Source organism: Bombina bombina, chromosome 7 (genome assembly GCF_027579735.1).
Source record: "Bombina bombina isolate aBomBom1 chromosome 7, aBomBom1.pri, whole genome shotgun sequence".
NCBI lineage: Eukaryota > Metazoa > Chordata > Amphibia > Anura > Bombinatoridae > Bombina > Bombina bombina.
In genome coordinates, this window is record NC_069505.1 from 433,988,330 (window position 1) to 434,004,669 (window position 16,340).

General features: G+C 39.3%; 1 protein-coding gene across 1 annotated transcript in view; it reads left to right on the plus strand.

Annotated features, from left to right (window-relative positions):
* Window positions 1-16,340, plus strand: part of GUCY2C (guanylate cyclase 2C) — a 262,021-nt gene that overhangs the window by 126,394 nt on the left and 119,287 nt on the right. Inside the window, exons 18-19 of the mRNA XM_053689439.1 lie at window positions 4,596-4,733; window positions 4,863-4,951. Coding sequence (XP_053545414.1) covers window positions 4,596-4,733; window positions 4,863-4,951 — 227 coding nt within the window. The remainder of the gene's footprint in view (window positions 1-4,595; window positions 4,734-4,862; window positions 4,952-16,340) is intronic.

Consider the following 16,340-nt stretch of genomic DNA (forward strand, 5'->3'; position numbering starts at 1 on the left):
CTCAGGAGCAGTTTCAGTTTGGAAACCATCTCCAGTCTGGAATAAATCCAAGCCTTCTAGAAAAGCAAAGCCAGCTTCTAAGTCCACATGAAGGTGCGGCCCTCATTCCAGCTCAGCTGGTAGGGGGCAGGTTACGTTTTTTCAAAGAAATTTGGATCAATTCTGTTCACAATCTTTGGATTCAGAACATTGTTTCAGAAGGGTACAGAATTGGTTTCAAGATGAGACCTCCTGCAAAGAGATTTTTTCTTTCCCGTGTCCCAGTAAATCCAGTGAAAGCTCAAGCATTTCTGAATTGTGTTTCAGATCTAGAGTTGGCTGGAGTAATTATGCCAGTTCCAGTTCTGGAACAGGGGATGGGGTTGTATTCAAATCTCTTCATTGTACCAAAGAAGGAGAATTCCTTCAGACCAGTTCTGGATCTAAAAATATTGAATCGTTATGTAAGGATACCAACGTTCAAAATGGTAACTGTAAGGACTATCTTGCCTTTTGTTCAGCAAGGGCATTATATGTCCACAATAGATTTACAGGATGCATATCTGCATATTCCGATTCATCCAGATCATTATCAGTTCCTGAGATTCTCTTTTCTGGACAAGCATTACCAGTTTGTGGCTCTGCCGTTTGGCCTAGCTACAGCTCCAAGAATTTTTTCAAAGGTTCTCGGTGCCCTTCTGTCTGTAATCAGAGAACAGGGTATTGTGGTATTTCCTTATTTGGACGATATCTTGGTACTTGCTCAGTCTTTACATTTAGCAGAATCTCATATGAATCGACTTGTGTTGTTTCTTCAAGATCATGGTTGGAGGATCAATTCACTAAAAAGTTCATTGATTCCTCAGACAAGGGTAACCTTTCTGGGTTTCCAGATAGATTCAGTGTCCATGACTCTGTCTTTGACGGACAAGAGACGTCTAAAATTGATTTCAGCTTGTCGAAACCTTCAGTCACAATCATTCCCTTCGGTAGCCTTATGCATGGAAATTCTAGGTCTTATGACTGCTGCATCGGACGCGATCCCCTTTGCTCGTTTTCACATGCGACCTCTTCAGCTCTGTATGCTGAATCAATGGTGCAGGGATTACACAAAGATATCTCAATTAATATCTTTAAAACCGATTGTACGACACTCTCTAACGTGGTGGACAGATCACCATCGTTTAATTCAGGGGGCTTCTTTTGTGCTTCCGACCTGGACTGTAATTTCAACAGATGCAAGTCTCACAGGTTGGGGAGCTGTGTGGGGATCTCTGATGGCACAAGGAGTTTGGGAATCTCAGGAGGTGAGATTACCGATCAATATTTTGGAACTCCGTGCAATTTTCAGAGCTCTTCAGTCTTGGCCTCTTCTGAAGAGAGAATCGTTCATTTGTTTTCAGACAGACAATGTCACAACTGTGGCATACATCAATCATCAAGGAGGGACTCACAGTCCTCTGGCTATGAAAGAAGTGTCTCGAATTCTGGTTTGGGCGGAATCCAGCTCCTGTCTAATCTCTGCGGTTCATATCCCAGGTATAGACAATTGGGAAGCGGATTATCTCAGTCGCCAAACGTTGCATCCAGGCGAATGGTCTCTTCACCCAGAGGTATTTCTTCAGATTGTTCAAATGTGGGAGCTTCCAGAAATAGATCTGATGGCGTCTCATCTAAACAAGAAACTTCCCAGGTATCTGTCCAGATCCCGGGATCCTCAGGCAGAAGCAGTGGATGCATTATCACTTCCTTGGAAGTATCATCCTGCCTATATCTTTCCGCCTCTAGTTCTTCTTCCAAGAGTAATCTCCAAGATTCTGAAGGAATGCTCGTTTGTTCTGCTGATAGCTCCAGCATGGCCTCACAGGTTTTGGTATGCGGATCTTGTCCGGATGGCCTCTTGCCATCTGTGGACTCTTCCGCTAAGACCAGACCTTCTGTCGCAAGGTCCTTTTTTCCATCAGGATCTCAAATCCTTAAATTTAAAGGTATGGAGATTGAACGCTTGATTCTTGGTCAAAGAGGTTTCTCTGACTCTGTGATTAATACTATGTTACAGGCTCGTAAATCTGTATCCAGAGAGATATATTATAGAGTCTGGAAGACTTATATTTCTTGGTGTCTTTCTCATCATTTTTCTTGGCATTCTTTTAGAATTCCGAGAATTTTACAGTTTCTTCAGGATGGTTTAGATAAAGGTTTATCCGCAAGTTCTTTGAAAGGACAAATCTCTGCTCTTTCTGTTCTTTTTCACAGAAAGATTGCTAATCTTCCTGATATTCATTGTTTTGTACAAGCTTTGGTTCGTATAAAACCTGTCATTAAGTCAATTTCTCCTCCTTGGAGTTTGAATTTGGTTCTGGGGGCTCTTCAAGCTCCTCCATTTGAACCTATGCATTCATTGGACATTAAATTACTTTCTTGGAAAGTTTTGTTCCTTTTGGCGATCTCTTCTGCCAGAAGAGTCTCTGAATTATCTGCTCTTTCTTGTGAGTCTCCTTTTCTGATTTTTCATCAGGATAAGGCGGTGTTGCGAACTTCTTTTGAATTTTTACCTAAAGTTGTGAATTCCAACAACATTAGTAGAGAAATTGTGGTTCCTTCATTATGTCCTAATCCTAAGAATTCTAAGGAGAAATCGTTGCATTCTTTGGATGTTGTTAGAGCTTTGAAATATTATGTTGAAGCTACTAAGTCTTTCCGAAAGACTTCTAGTCTATTTGTTATCTTTTCCGGTTCTAGAAAAGGCCAGAAAGCTTCTGCCATTTCTTTGGCATCTTGGTTGAAATCTTTAATTCATCATGCCTATGTCGAGTCGGGTAAAACTCCGCCTCAAAGGATTACAGCTCATTCTACTAGGTCAGTTTCTACTTCCTGGGCGTTTAGGAATGAAGCTTCGGTTAATCAGATTTGCAAAGCAGCAACTTGGTCCTCTTTGCATACTTTTACTAAATTCTACCATTTTGATGTATTTTCGTCTTCTGAAGCAGTTTTTGGTAGAAAAGTACTTCAGGCAGCGGTTTCAGTTTGAATCTTCTGTTTATGTTTTTCATTAAACTTTATTTTGGGTGTGGATTATTTTCAGCAGGAATTGGCTGTCTTTATTTTATCCCTCCCTCTCTAGTGACTCTTGCGTGGAAAGATCCACATCTTGGGTAGTCATTATCCCATACGTCACTAGCTCATGGACTCTTGCTAATTACATGAAAGAAAACATAATTTATGTAAGAACTTACCTGATAAATTCATTTCTTTCATATTAGCAAGAGTCCATGAGGCCCGCCCTTTTTTGTGGTGGTTATGATTTTTTTGTATAAAGCACAATTATTCCAATTCCTTATTTTATATGCTTTCGCACTTTTTTCTTATCACCCCACTTCTTGGCTATTCGTTAAACTGAATTGTGGGTGTGGTGAGGGGTGTATTTATAGGAATTTTAAGGTTTGGGAAACTTTGCCCCTCCTGGTAGGAATGTATATCCCATACGTCACTAGCTCATGGACTCTTGCTAATATGAAAGAAATTAATTTATCAGGTAAGTTCTTACATAAATTATGTTTTTCTTATAGAATTCATTGAGTTTAGCCCCTGTAAAGTCTGCACTATAATTTCTAGGCAGGTGCATTTGTTTCGTAATGAATGCTAAACCAATAGCTAAATGAATGCGCCCCAAAATGTAATCAAAACAAATAAATACTGATAAAATAAATCAGTGTTCATTAATTTCCTTAACATGGTTAAATACTTATCTTTAGCATGCTGGTGAGCTGCGCTTACTCACTCCTCTTCTTCACAGAGCCCCGGCCATGCTAATAAGAGGCTTAGCGCAGCGGCTCCCATGTCTTGCACTACAGGGGAAGATTCTTTAGTGCAGGCCTTGGGAGACGCTGCTCTAAGCCTCTTATTAGTGTGTCTGGGGCCCTTTGAAGAAGAGGCGCAGGTTAGTGCGGCTCTCCAGCATGCTAAAGGTCAGTATAAAGCTACAGGTAAACTTTTTCACCTGTAACTTTGGAAAATTTACATTAGTTTAATGAACATTTATTTCCCTGAGTATTCATTCCGAAAAATTTGTCTGAATAGAATTTTCACCTTTGCTCACATCTAATAGTTTCTCTCCACACTAGAGAAGTTTTGCTGATCGGCCCTTAAACGGTAATGAAACTGTCAGTTTTTCAGTTTTATTTTAATACAAGAAATACAGAGTGCAATACGATTTGTAAAATATACACATAAATATACAAAGCATGCTCTGAATCTGTTAAAGTTACAATCCTAAATACACTGCAAAGTTTAAATGTAATAAAAATGTAATCTGAAGTGTAAAGTGATATAAAATACAAAGCACAAAGTGTAACAGAACTGTCATGTCATGCAGTGTTATATTGCACTGGGCTTGTCTTTCTTTTACATACAGAACTATGGAACGCCCCTTAGAGAACTATAGCGAAATCTGCCATTTAAGAATTTCACTAGGGATCTCACAGTGCTGGAAAATCATTTTAGATCATCTTACCAGATCTGAGAGGTTTAGACGTCTCTAAACACCAGTGTAACTACTATTCTAATAATACAGACAACGTTCTGTAAATGTCTCATGTCTTATTGTTTTGTCTCAGACTTGTGGACTCCCCCAGAACATCTGCGAGATGATGGCGTCTCACAAAAAGGTGATGTTTATAGCTATGGTATTATTGCCCAAGAGATTATATTGAGGAGAGAGACCTTCTACACTGAGCAAAGTCACAAACCCCAAGGTAAGTGCCCCAGCAGCACGAAAAGGTCTCTGGCACACCGAAGACCTTGCTGTTGGTTTGATTTTAATTAATTAAATAAATATTATAACATTGTTCCTAATTATGTGCTTATTTCCTTATAATGTGAAGAAAAAATTTTAAGAGTACAGATGTGCAAAGGCGCAAATCCCTTCCGACCAGACCTGAACCTAGACACGGCGAGTGAAAGTGAAATTGAGGTGAGCGAGAGACAGTGATATTTTATAATCTACTTTGTATCAAAAATTCCTTAAATCTGCACCAGCAGAGATTTAAAATTCTTCTACAAGTTTTATCTGGATTTTAAACAAGCTACTCACTATATAACTTTTACTCTTTACCAAAGCATTTTAAACAAACTACTCACTAAATAACTTTTACTCTTTACCAAAGCATTTTAAACAAGCTACTCACTATACAACATTTAATTTTTACCATAGGATTTTAAACAAGCTACTCACTATCAATTTAATTTTTACCATAGGCTTTTAAACAAGCTACTCACTATACAACTTTTACTCTTTACCTTAGGATTTTAAACAAGCTGCTCACTATACAACATTTAGGCCCCTAGTTATCAAGCTGTCAACCTCAAATACGCTGGAATTCTGCAGCGTATTTGTGGCGAGGCTGATTCGCCTTAGTTATCAAGCCCTAGATACCGGCAAAAGTAGAATTTAGTGACGTAAGCTTCGATCCGCCGGACACAGATCGATTCTTACGTCACTCCAGATGTTCTGCACACAAGTGCGGCACAATCTGACTACTTTTGCTAGTTATCAAAAACTAGCAGGTAGGCTCGGCACTTTTCCGGCCCAGCGTACCTGGTTTTCAAACCGCCGCCCTGGAGGCGGCGGATCCCATAGAAATCAATGGGAGTCTGACCATAGCGAAAGTTCATGTTCGCTGCTGCCAGACATCCCATTGATTCCTATGGGAGCTGTCTACACCTAACACCCTAACATGTACCCCGAGTCTAAACACCCCTAATCTGTCCCCCCCCTAAACCGCCACAACTAAATAAAGTTATTACCCCTAAACCGCTGCTCCCGGAGCCCACCGCCACTATAATAAATATGTTAACCCCTAAACCGCCGCTCCCGGAGCCCACCACCACTCTAATAAACGGATTAACCCCTAAACCGCCGCTCCCGGAGCCCACCGCCACCTACATAATACCTATTAACCCCTAAACCGCCGCTCCCGGAGCCCACCGCCACCTACATAATACCTATTAACCCCTATCCTGCCCCCCTATACCGTCACCACCGATAATAAAGTTATTAACCCCTATCCTGCGGATCCCGGACCTCGCCGCAACTAAATAAGTAGTTTAACCCCTAAACCGCCGCTCCCGGACCCCGCCGCAACCTATATTAAACTTATTAACCCCTAATCTGCCCCCCTACACCGTCGCCATCTATAATACATTTATTAACCCCTATCTTGCCCCCCCTACACCGCCGCCACTGTAATAAAATTATTAACCCCTAAACCTAACACTAACCCTAACACCCTTCTAACTTAAATATTAATTAAATAAATCTAAATAATATGTCTCTTATTAACTAAGTTAATCCTATTTAAAACTAAATACTTACCTTTAAAATAAACCCTAATTTAGCTACAATATAAATAATAATTATATTGTAGCTATCTTAGGATTTATTTTTATTTTACAGGCATCTTTCAATTTATTTTAACTAGGTACAATAGCTATCAAATAGTTATTAACTATTTAATAGCTACCTAGCTAAAATAAAGAGAAATTTACCTGTAAAATAAAAACTAACCTAAGTTACAATTACACTTAACACTACACTATACTTTAATAAATTATTCCTATTTAAAACTAAATACTTTCCTGTAAAATAATCCCTAAGATAGCTACAATATAATTAATAATGACATTGTAGCTATTTTAGGATTTATATTTATTTTACAGGTAACTTTGTATTTATTTTAGCTAGTTAGAATAGTTATTAAATAGTTATTAACTATTTAATAACTACCTAGCTAAAAGAAATACAAAATTACCTGTAAAATAAATCCTAACCTGTTGCAATTAAACCTAACACTACACTATCATTAAATTAATTAAATAAATTAGCTACAAATAACTACAATTAAATACAATTAAATAAACTAACTAAAGTACAACAAATAAAAAAAGCTAAGTTACAAAAAATAAAAAAAATAAGTTACAAACATTTCAAAAATATTACAACAATTTTAAGCTACTTACACCTAATCTAAGCCCCCTAATAAAATAACAAAGCCCCCCAAAATAAAAAAAATGCCCTACCCTATTCTAAATTAAAAAGTTACCAGCTCTTTTAGATTACCAGCCCTTAAAAGGGCCTTTTGCGGGGCATGCCCTAAAGAATTCTGCTCTTTTGCCTGTAAAATAAAAATACAACCCCCCCAATATTAAAACCCACCACCCACATACCCCTAATCTAACCCAAACCCCCCTTAAATAAACCTAACACTACCCCCCTGAAGATCATCCTACCTTGAGTCGTCTTCAGCCAGCCGACCACCGATGGAACCGAAGAGGAGATCCGGAGCGGCAGAAGTCATCATCCAAGGGGCACTGAAGAAGTCTTCCATCTGATGAAGTCATCATCCAGGTGGCGCTGAAGAGGTCTTCCAACCGGGCGATGTCATCTTCCAAGCGGCATCTTCAATCTTCTTTCTTCCGGATCCATCTTCATCCCGCTGACGCGGAACATCCTTCTTCCCCGATGGACTAACGACGAATGAAGGTTCCTTTAAGGGACGTCATCCAAGATGGCGCCCCTTCAATTCCGATTGGCTGATAGGATTCTATCAGCCAATCGGAATTAAGGTAGGAAAAATCTGATTGGCTGATTGAATCAGCCAATCAGATTGAAGTTCAATCCGATTGGCTGATCCAATCAGCCAATCAGATTGAGCTTGCATTCTATAGGCTGATCGGAACAGCCAATAGAATGCAATCTCAATCTCAAGACGACTCAAGGTAGGATGATCTTCAGGGGGGTAGTGTTAGGTTTATTTAAGGGGGTTTGGGTTAGATTAGGGGTATGTGGGTGGTGGGTTTTAATGTTGGGGGGGTTGTATTTTTATTTTACAGGCAAAAGAGCAGAATTCTTTGGGGCATGCCCCGCAAAAGGCCCTTTTAAGGGCTGGTAAGGTTAAAGAGCTGGTAATTTTTTAATTTAGAATAGGGTAGGGCATTTTTTTATTTTGGGGGGCTTTGTTATTTTATTAGGGGGCTTAGATTAGGTGTAAGTAGCTTAAAATTGTTGTAATATATTTGAAATGTTTGTAACTTATTTTTTTTATTTTTTTTAACTTTTTTGTAACTTTAATAACTATTCTAACTAGCTAAAATAAATACAAAGTTACCTGTAAAATAAATATAAATCCTAAAATAGCTACAATGTAATTATTAATTATATTGTTGCTATCTATTTCTCTTTATTTTAGCTAGGTAGCTATTAACTAGTTAATAACTATTTAATAGCTATTATACCTAGTTAAAATAAATTGAAAGATGCCTGTAAAATAAAAATAAATCCTAAAATAGCTACAATAAAATTATTATTTATATTGTAGCTATATAAGGGTTTATTTTAAAGGTAAGTATTTAGTTTTAAATAGGATTAACTTAGTTAATAAGAGACATATTATTTAGATTTATTTAATTAATATTTAAGTTAGGGGGGTGTTAGGGTTAGTGTTAGACTTAGGTTTAGGGGTTAATAATTTTATTACAGTGGCGGCGGTGTAGGGGGGGCAAGATAGGGGTTAATAAATTTATTATAGATGGCGACGGTGTAGGGGGGCAGATTAGGGGTTAATAAGTTTAATATAGGTTGTGGAGGGGTCCGGGAGCAGCGGTTTAGGGGTTAAACTATTTATTTAGTTGCGGCGAGGTCCAGGATCCGCAGGATAGGGGTTAATAACTTTATTATAGGTGGCGGCAGTATAGGGGGGCAGGATAGGGGTTACTAGGTATAATGTAGGTGGCGGCGGTGTCCAGGAGCGGCAGTTTAGGGGTTAATACATTTATAAGAGTTGCGGCGGGGTCTAGGAGCGGCGGTTTAGGGGTTAATAACTTTATTGAGTTGTGGGGGCTCCGGGGGCGCCGGTATAGGGGGTAGAACAGTGTAGTTAGTGTGGGTGCTTAGTGACAGGGGTATCAATAAAGCTGTCAAAAAGCCGAAGAGCAGCGAGATCGGATGAGTGATAACTATCACAGTCCTCTGCTCATCGCCCCGTACTTGGTGCGCGGGTTTTTGACAGCTTTTTTGATAACTTAGGTGAAATTTTGAAGGTCCGCGGCGGCGATGGTAGGCGAGCTTAGGCGGGCGTATTGAACCGGCGAAGGCAGGTAAAGTAGATGGCTTGATAACTACCCCCCATTGTCTTTACCAAAACATTTTAAACTAGCTACTCATTATATAACTTTTACTCTTTACCAAAGCATTTTAAACAAGCTACTCACTATACAACATTTAATTTTTACCATAGGATTTTAAACAAGCTACTCACTATACAACATTTACACTTCACAGGCGCGATCACATACGGCGCAGGTTTTGGCGCAAGCGTGGGAACCTGCGCCGCCCGTAATTTCACCTCGCACATCGGGGTATTACATATACCCCACCGGCAGTTCATAAAGTGCCGTAAGTCTGATAAACTAGCGATGTCCAGAAATAAGCATAAATACAAATCTCTGGAGTCGCTAGTAACTTACGGCCTTTAGAAACTACCGGCGCCTGAGAAAAGTAAAGGAAATATCAAATCTCCCGTAACAGTCTAACATGCCTCCCAAAATAAGCCAGACACGTAAAACCCCTATATCCGCAATCCCCCCTCTCACTACTAATAATAAATGTATTAACCCCTAGACCAACAACCCCCCACAATGCAATAAGCCTAATTAAACTATTAACCCCGATATCCGCCATCAAACCCACACCGCAAGTAATAACTAAATTATTAACCCCTAAACCGTCATAGCCCACAATGCAATTAACCTATTCAAGTATCAACCCCTAAACCGCCATAACCCACATAGGCTATTAAATGTATTAACCCCTAATCTGCCGCCGTCACTATAATAAAGTTATTAACCCCGAAACCTAAGTCTAACCCTAACCCTAACACCCCCCTAACTTAAATATTATTTAAATAAATCAAAATAATATTACTATTAACTAAATTATTCCTATTTAAAACTAAATACTTACCTATAAAATAAACCCTAAGGCCTAGATTTGGAGTTCGGCGGTAGCCGTCAAAACCAGCGTTAGAGGCTCCTAACGCTGGTTTTGGCCGCCCGCTGGTATTTGGAGTCAGTGATTAAAGGGTCTAACGCTCACTTTTCAGCCGCGACTTTTCCATACCGCAGATCCCCCTACGCCATTTGCGTAGCCTATCTTTTCAATGGGATCTTTCTAACGCCGGTATTTAGAGTCGTTTCTGAAGTGAGCGTTAGAGCTCTAACGACAAGATTCCAGCCGCCTGAAAATAGCAGGAGTTAAGAGCTTTCTGGCTAACGCCGGTTCATAAAGCTCTTAACTACTGTACCCTAAAGTACACTAACACCCATAAACTACCTATGTACCCCTAAACCGAGGCCCCCCCACATCGCCGACACTCGATTAAAATTTTTAACCCCTAATCTGCCGACCGCCACCTACGTTATATTTATGTACCCCTAATCTGCTGCCCCTAACCCCGCCGACCCCTGTATTATATTTATTAACCCCTAACCTGCCCCCCACAACATCGCCGCCAGCTACTTAAAATAATTAACCCCTAATCTTCCGACCGCAAAGCGCCGCCACCTACGTTATCCCTATGTACCCCTAATCTGCTACCCCTAACACCGCCGACCCCTATATTATATTTATTAACCCCTAATCTGCCCCCCACAACGTCGCCGACACCTGCCTACACTTATTAACCCCTAATCTGCCGAGCGGACCTGAGCGCTACTATAATAAAGTTATTAACCCCTAATCCGCCTCACTAACCCTATCATAAATAGTATTAACCCCTAATCTGCCCTCCCTAACATCGCCGACACCTACCTTCAATTATTAACCCCTAATCTTCCGATCGGAGCTCACCGCTATTCTAATAAATGGATTAACCCCTAAAGCTAAGTCTAACCCTAACACTAACACCCCCCTAAGTTAAATATAATTTACATCTAACGAAATAAATTAACTCTTATTAAATAAATTATTCCTATTTAAAGCTAAATACTTACCTGTAAAATAAACCCTAATATAGCTACAATATAAATTATAATTATATTATAGCTATTTTAGGATTAATATTTATTTTACAGGCAACTTTGTAATTATTTTAACCAGGTACAATAGCTATTAAATAGTTAAGAACTATTTAATAGTTACCTAGTTAAAATAATAACAAATTTACCTGTAAAATAAATCCTAACCTAAGATATAATTAAACCTAACACTACCCTATCAATAAATTAATTAAATAAACTACCTACAATTACCTACAATTAACCTAACACTACACTATCAATAAATTAATTAAACACAATTCCTACAAATAAATACAATTCAATAAACTAGCTAAAGTACAAAAAATAAAAAAGAACTAAGTTACAGAAAATAAAAAAATATTTACAAACATAAGAAAAATATTACAACAATTTTAAACTAATTACACCTACTCTAAGCCCCCTAATAAAATAACAAAGCCCCCCAAAATAAAAAATTCCCTACCCTATTCTAAATTAAAAAAGTTACAAGCTCTTTTACCTTACCAGCCCTGAACAGGGCCCTTTGCGGGGCATGCCCCAAGAAGTTCAGCTCTTTTGCCTGTAAAAAAAAACATACAATACCCCCCCCCCAACATTACAACCCACCACCCACATACCCCTAATCTAACCCAAACCCCCCTTAAATAAACCTAACACTAATCCCCTGAAGATCTTCCTACCTTGTCTTCACCATCCAGGTATCACCGATCCGTCCTGGCTCCAAGATCTTCATCCAACCCAAGCGGGGGTTGGCGATCCATAATCCGGTGCTGAAGAGGTCCAGAAGAGGCTCCAAAGTCTTCCTCCTATCCGGCAAGAAGAGGACATCCGGACCGGCAAACATCTTCTCCAAGCGGCATCTTCGATCTTCTTCCATCCGGAGCGAAGCGGCAGGATCCTGAAGACCTCCAGCGCGGAACATCCATCCGGACCGACGACTGAACGACGAATGACTGTTCCTTTAAGGGACGTCATCCAAGATGGCGTCCCTCGAATTCCGATTGGCTGATAGGATTCTATCAGCCAATCGGAATTAAGGTAGGAATTTTCTGATTGGCTGATGGAATCAGCCAATCAGAATCTAGTTCAATCCGATTGGCCGATCCAATCAGCCAATCAGATTGAGCTCGCATTCTATTGGCTGATCGGAACAGCCAATAGAATGCGAGCTCAATCTGATTGGCTGATTGGATCAGCCAATCGGATTGAACTTGATTCTGATTGGCTGATTCCATCAGCCAATCAGAAAATTCCTACCTTAATTCCGATTGGCTGATAGAATCCTATCAGCCAATCGGAATTCGAGGGACGCCATCTTGGATGACGTCCCTTAAAGGAACAGTCATTCGTCGTTCAGTCGTCGGTCCGGATGGATGTTCCGCGCTGGAGGTCTTCAGGATCCTGCCGCTTCGCTCCGGATAGAAGAAGATCGAAGATGCCGCTTGGAGAAGATGTTTGCCGGTCCGGATGTCCTCTTCTTGCCGTATAGGAGGAAGACTTTGGAGCCTCTTCTGGACCTCTTCAGCACCGGATTATGGATCGCCAACCCCCGCTTGGGTTGGATGAAGATCTTGGAGCCAGGACGGATCGGTGATACCTGGATGGTGAAGACAAGGTAGGAAGATCTTCAGGGGATTAGTGTTAGGTTTATTTAAGGGGGGTTTGGGTTAGATTAGGGGTATGTGGGTGGTGGGTTGTAATGTTGGGGGGGGGGTATTGTATGTTTTTTTTTACAGGCAAAAGAGCTGAACTTCTTGGGGCATGCCCCGCAAAGGGCCCTGTTCAGGGCTGGTAAGGTAAAAGAGCTTGTAACTTTTTTAATTTAGAATAGGGTAGGGAATTTTTTATTTTGGGGGGCTTTGTTATTTTATTAGGGGGCTTAGAGTAGGTGTAATTAGTTTAAAATTGTTGTAATATTTTTCTTATGTTTGTAAATATTTTTTTATTTTCTGTAACTTAGTTCTTTTTTATTTTTTGTACTTTAGCTAGTTTATTTAATTGTATTTATTTGTAGGAATTGTGTTTAATTAATTTATTGATAGTGTAGTGTTAGGTTAATTGTAGGTAATTGTAGGTATTTTATGTAATTATTTTATTGATAGGGTAGTGTTAGGTTTAATTATATCTTAGGTTAGGATTTATTTTACAGGTAAATTTGTTATTATTTTAACTAGGTAACTATTAAATAGTTCTTAACTATTTAATAGCTATTGTACCTGGTTAAAATAATTACAAAGTTGCCTGTAAAATAAATATTAATCCTAAAATAGCTATAATATAATTATAATTTATATTGTAGCTATATTAGGGTTTATTTTACAGGTAAGTATTTAGCTTTAAATAGGAATAATTTATTTAATAAGAGTTAATTTATTTCGTTAGATAAAAATTATATTTAACTTAGGGGGGTGTTAGTGTTAGGGTTAGACTTAGCTTTAGGGGTTAATACATTTATTAGAATAGCGGTGAGCTCCGATCGGAAGATTAGGGGTTAATAATTGAAGGTAGGTGTCGGCGATGTTAGGGAGGGCAGATTAGGGGTTAATACTATTTATGATAGGGTTAGTGAGGCGGGTTAGGGGTTCATAACTTTATTATAGTAGCGCTCAGGTCCGCTCGGCAGATTAGGGGTTAATAAGTGTAGGCAGGTGTCGGCGACGTTGAGGGGGGCAGATTAGGGGTTAATAAATATAATATAGGGGTCGGCGATGTTAGGGCAGCAGATTAGGGGTACATAGGGATAACGTAGGTTGCGGCGGTTTACGGAGCGGCAGATTAGGGGTTAAAAAAAATATGCAGGGGTCAGCGATAGCGGGGGCGGCAGATTAGGGGTTAATAAGTGTAAGGTTAGGGGTGTTTAGACTCGGGGTACATGTTAGGGTGTTAGGTGCAGACGTAGGAAGTGTTTCCCCATAGGAAACAATGGGGCTGCGTTAGGAGCTGAACTCTGCTTTTTTGCAGGTGTTAGGTTTTTTTTCAGCTCAAACAGCCCCATTGTTTCCTATGGGAGAATCGTGCACGAGCACGTTTTTGAGGCCGGCCGCGTCCGTAAGCAACTCTGGTATCGAGAGTTGCATTTGCGGTAAAAATGCTCTACGCTCCTTTTTTGGAGCCTAACGCAGCATTTGATTAAACTCTCGATACCAGAGTTAAATTTATGGTGCGGCCAGAAAAAAGCCCGCGGAGCGTTAACAGCCCTTTTACCGCCGAACTCCAAATCTAGGCCTAAGATAGCTACAATATAATTAATAGTTACATTGTAGCTATTTTAGGATTTATTTTTATTTTACAGGCAACTTTGTATTTATTTTAACTAGGTATAATAGCTATTAAATAGTTAATAACTATTTAATAGCTACCTAGTTAAAGTAAATACAAATCAACCAATAGGATTGAGCTTGCATTCTATTGGCTGATTGGAATCCTATTCCTACCTTAATTCCGATTGGCTGATAGAATCCTATCAGCCAATCGGAATTCAAGGGACGCCATCTTGGATGACGTCATTTAAAGGAACCTTCATTCGTCGGGTAGTCGTCGGTCTGGATGGATGCTCCGCGTCGGATGTCTTCAAGATGGAGCCACTCCTCGTCGGATGGAAGAAGATAGAAAATGCCGCTTGGATGAAGACTTCTGCCCGGCTGGAGGACCACTTGTGCCCAGATCGGATGAAGACTTCTGCCCGGCTGGGTGAAGACGGCTCAAGGTAGAGTGATCTTCAAGGGGTTAGTGTTATGTTTTTTTTAAGGGGGGATTCAGTGGGTTTTAGAGTAAGGTTGGGTGTGTGGGTGGTGGGTTTTAATGTTGGGGGGTTGTATTTCTTTTTTTACAGGTAAAAGAGCTGATTACTTTGGGGCAATGCCCTGCAAAAAGCCATTTTAAGGGCTATTTGTAATTTATTTGCAACAATATTTCAAGATGTTGTGTTCGACTAATACAGTGCGATAATAGTGTCCATATGACTCTTGTGAACAACCCCTCATTAGAGGCCCCAACAAGTGCGGAAATCACAGAGTTTACAGGTAAAAAAGAACCGTTCCTATAATATACACTTCAGACTTATAATATGCATAAACAGCGTGCTTACCACTCCGGTGTCAATCGATAGCTGTATATTTCAGACAGTTCAGCTTGGTAGCAGATACAAATGACTCAGATGTACTTTTTAGTAAACCGTCTGCCCTCCGGCATGAACGCTGTGTATACTTCACTGTTAATTTCAACAGGTGAGTAGCTGTGACGTATGCTGTCCTATGTTAGAACTGTTAGAGCTCTCCTGAACTCGTATTAAATATCAACAAATATGCAACAAAGTTTCACAGTTCAATCAATAGGATTTCAGAGAGAGAGAGAGATGATATGTAAAATTTAAAATATCATTTTAATGAATTCGTTAAAACAGACCTGGCACAGCACATAGAAATCCCCACTGCTGACGCGTTTCCTGCCTCACGGGCAGTTCATCAGAGCATACAGAGATCACCTGAAGCTGCTATTTTACACATACAGGTACACCAAGAGAGACCAATCACATAGAAGCTAGGTGAGTGCAGAAGACACCCACCCTTTAACTCCTTCCATTCCATTAACATATTGTACATTATTTGAATGTGACCGAACCAATTGGGTTCCTAAGAAATGACAGCACAAAAAATACAAAATAAAGAACAAAGTTGATTCAAAATAAAAAAATCGAATGTTTAGAATAAGCTCTGATTTGGGAACATTTTAAATCGTAACAATTTATCTATAGTTGTTACGCCTATAATCTGATGTTTCAAAATTGCTAAAGTTAAATAATAATGATAAAGATAAAAATAAAAGTGAGTTAACCCATTACTGTTAAAGTATATAAGATAAATGCAAAATGTTAACTAAAGGTCATCACCAGGACTGTGTCAGTCAAAAAATGAACAAAGAAAAAATTAAATAAATAACTTTAAGCAAATGATTAAGCCAACTATTCAATGTTTGATTACATATTCCTGAAAAGGCACATACCAAGGTAGCATTACTTTTGAATTAGAAAGACACTAAATTCTGAAATTGCATAAATTGTAGAAAGTATGTAAAAGATATCTTTACAAGGGGTCAGACTGGACAAAATAACACCTTATCTTTCTACAGTCTATAATCTATAAATGTAAATCAGCTCCTATCTATGAAAAGTTTGACATCGCTAATTTTATTTATTCCCAATGGATGACCTGTTTTTAAGGTGTGAATCCAAAAGATTTCTCTTTTTGATAGGGCCTGATATCTATCTCCTCCTCTAGCTCCCAGTGTGA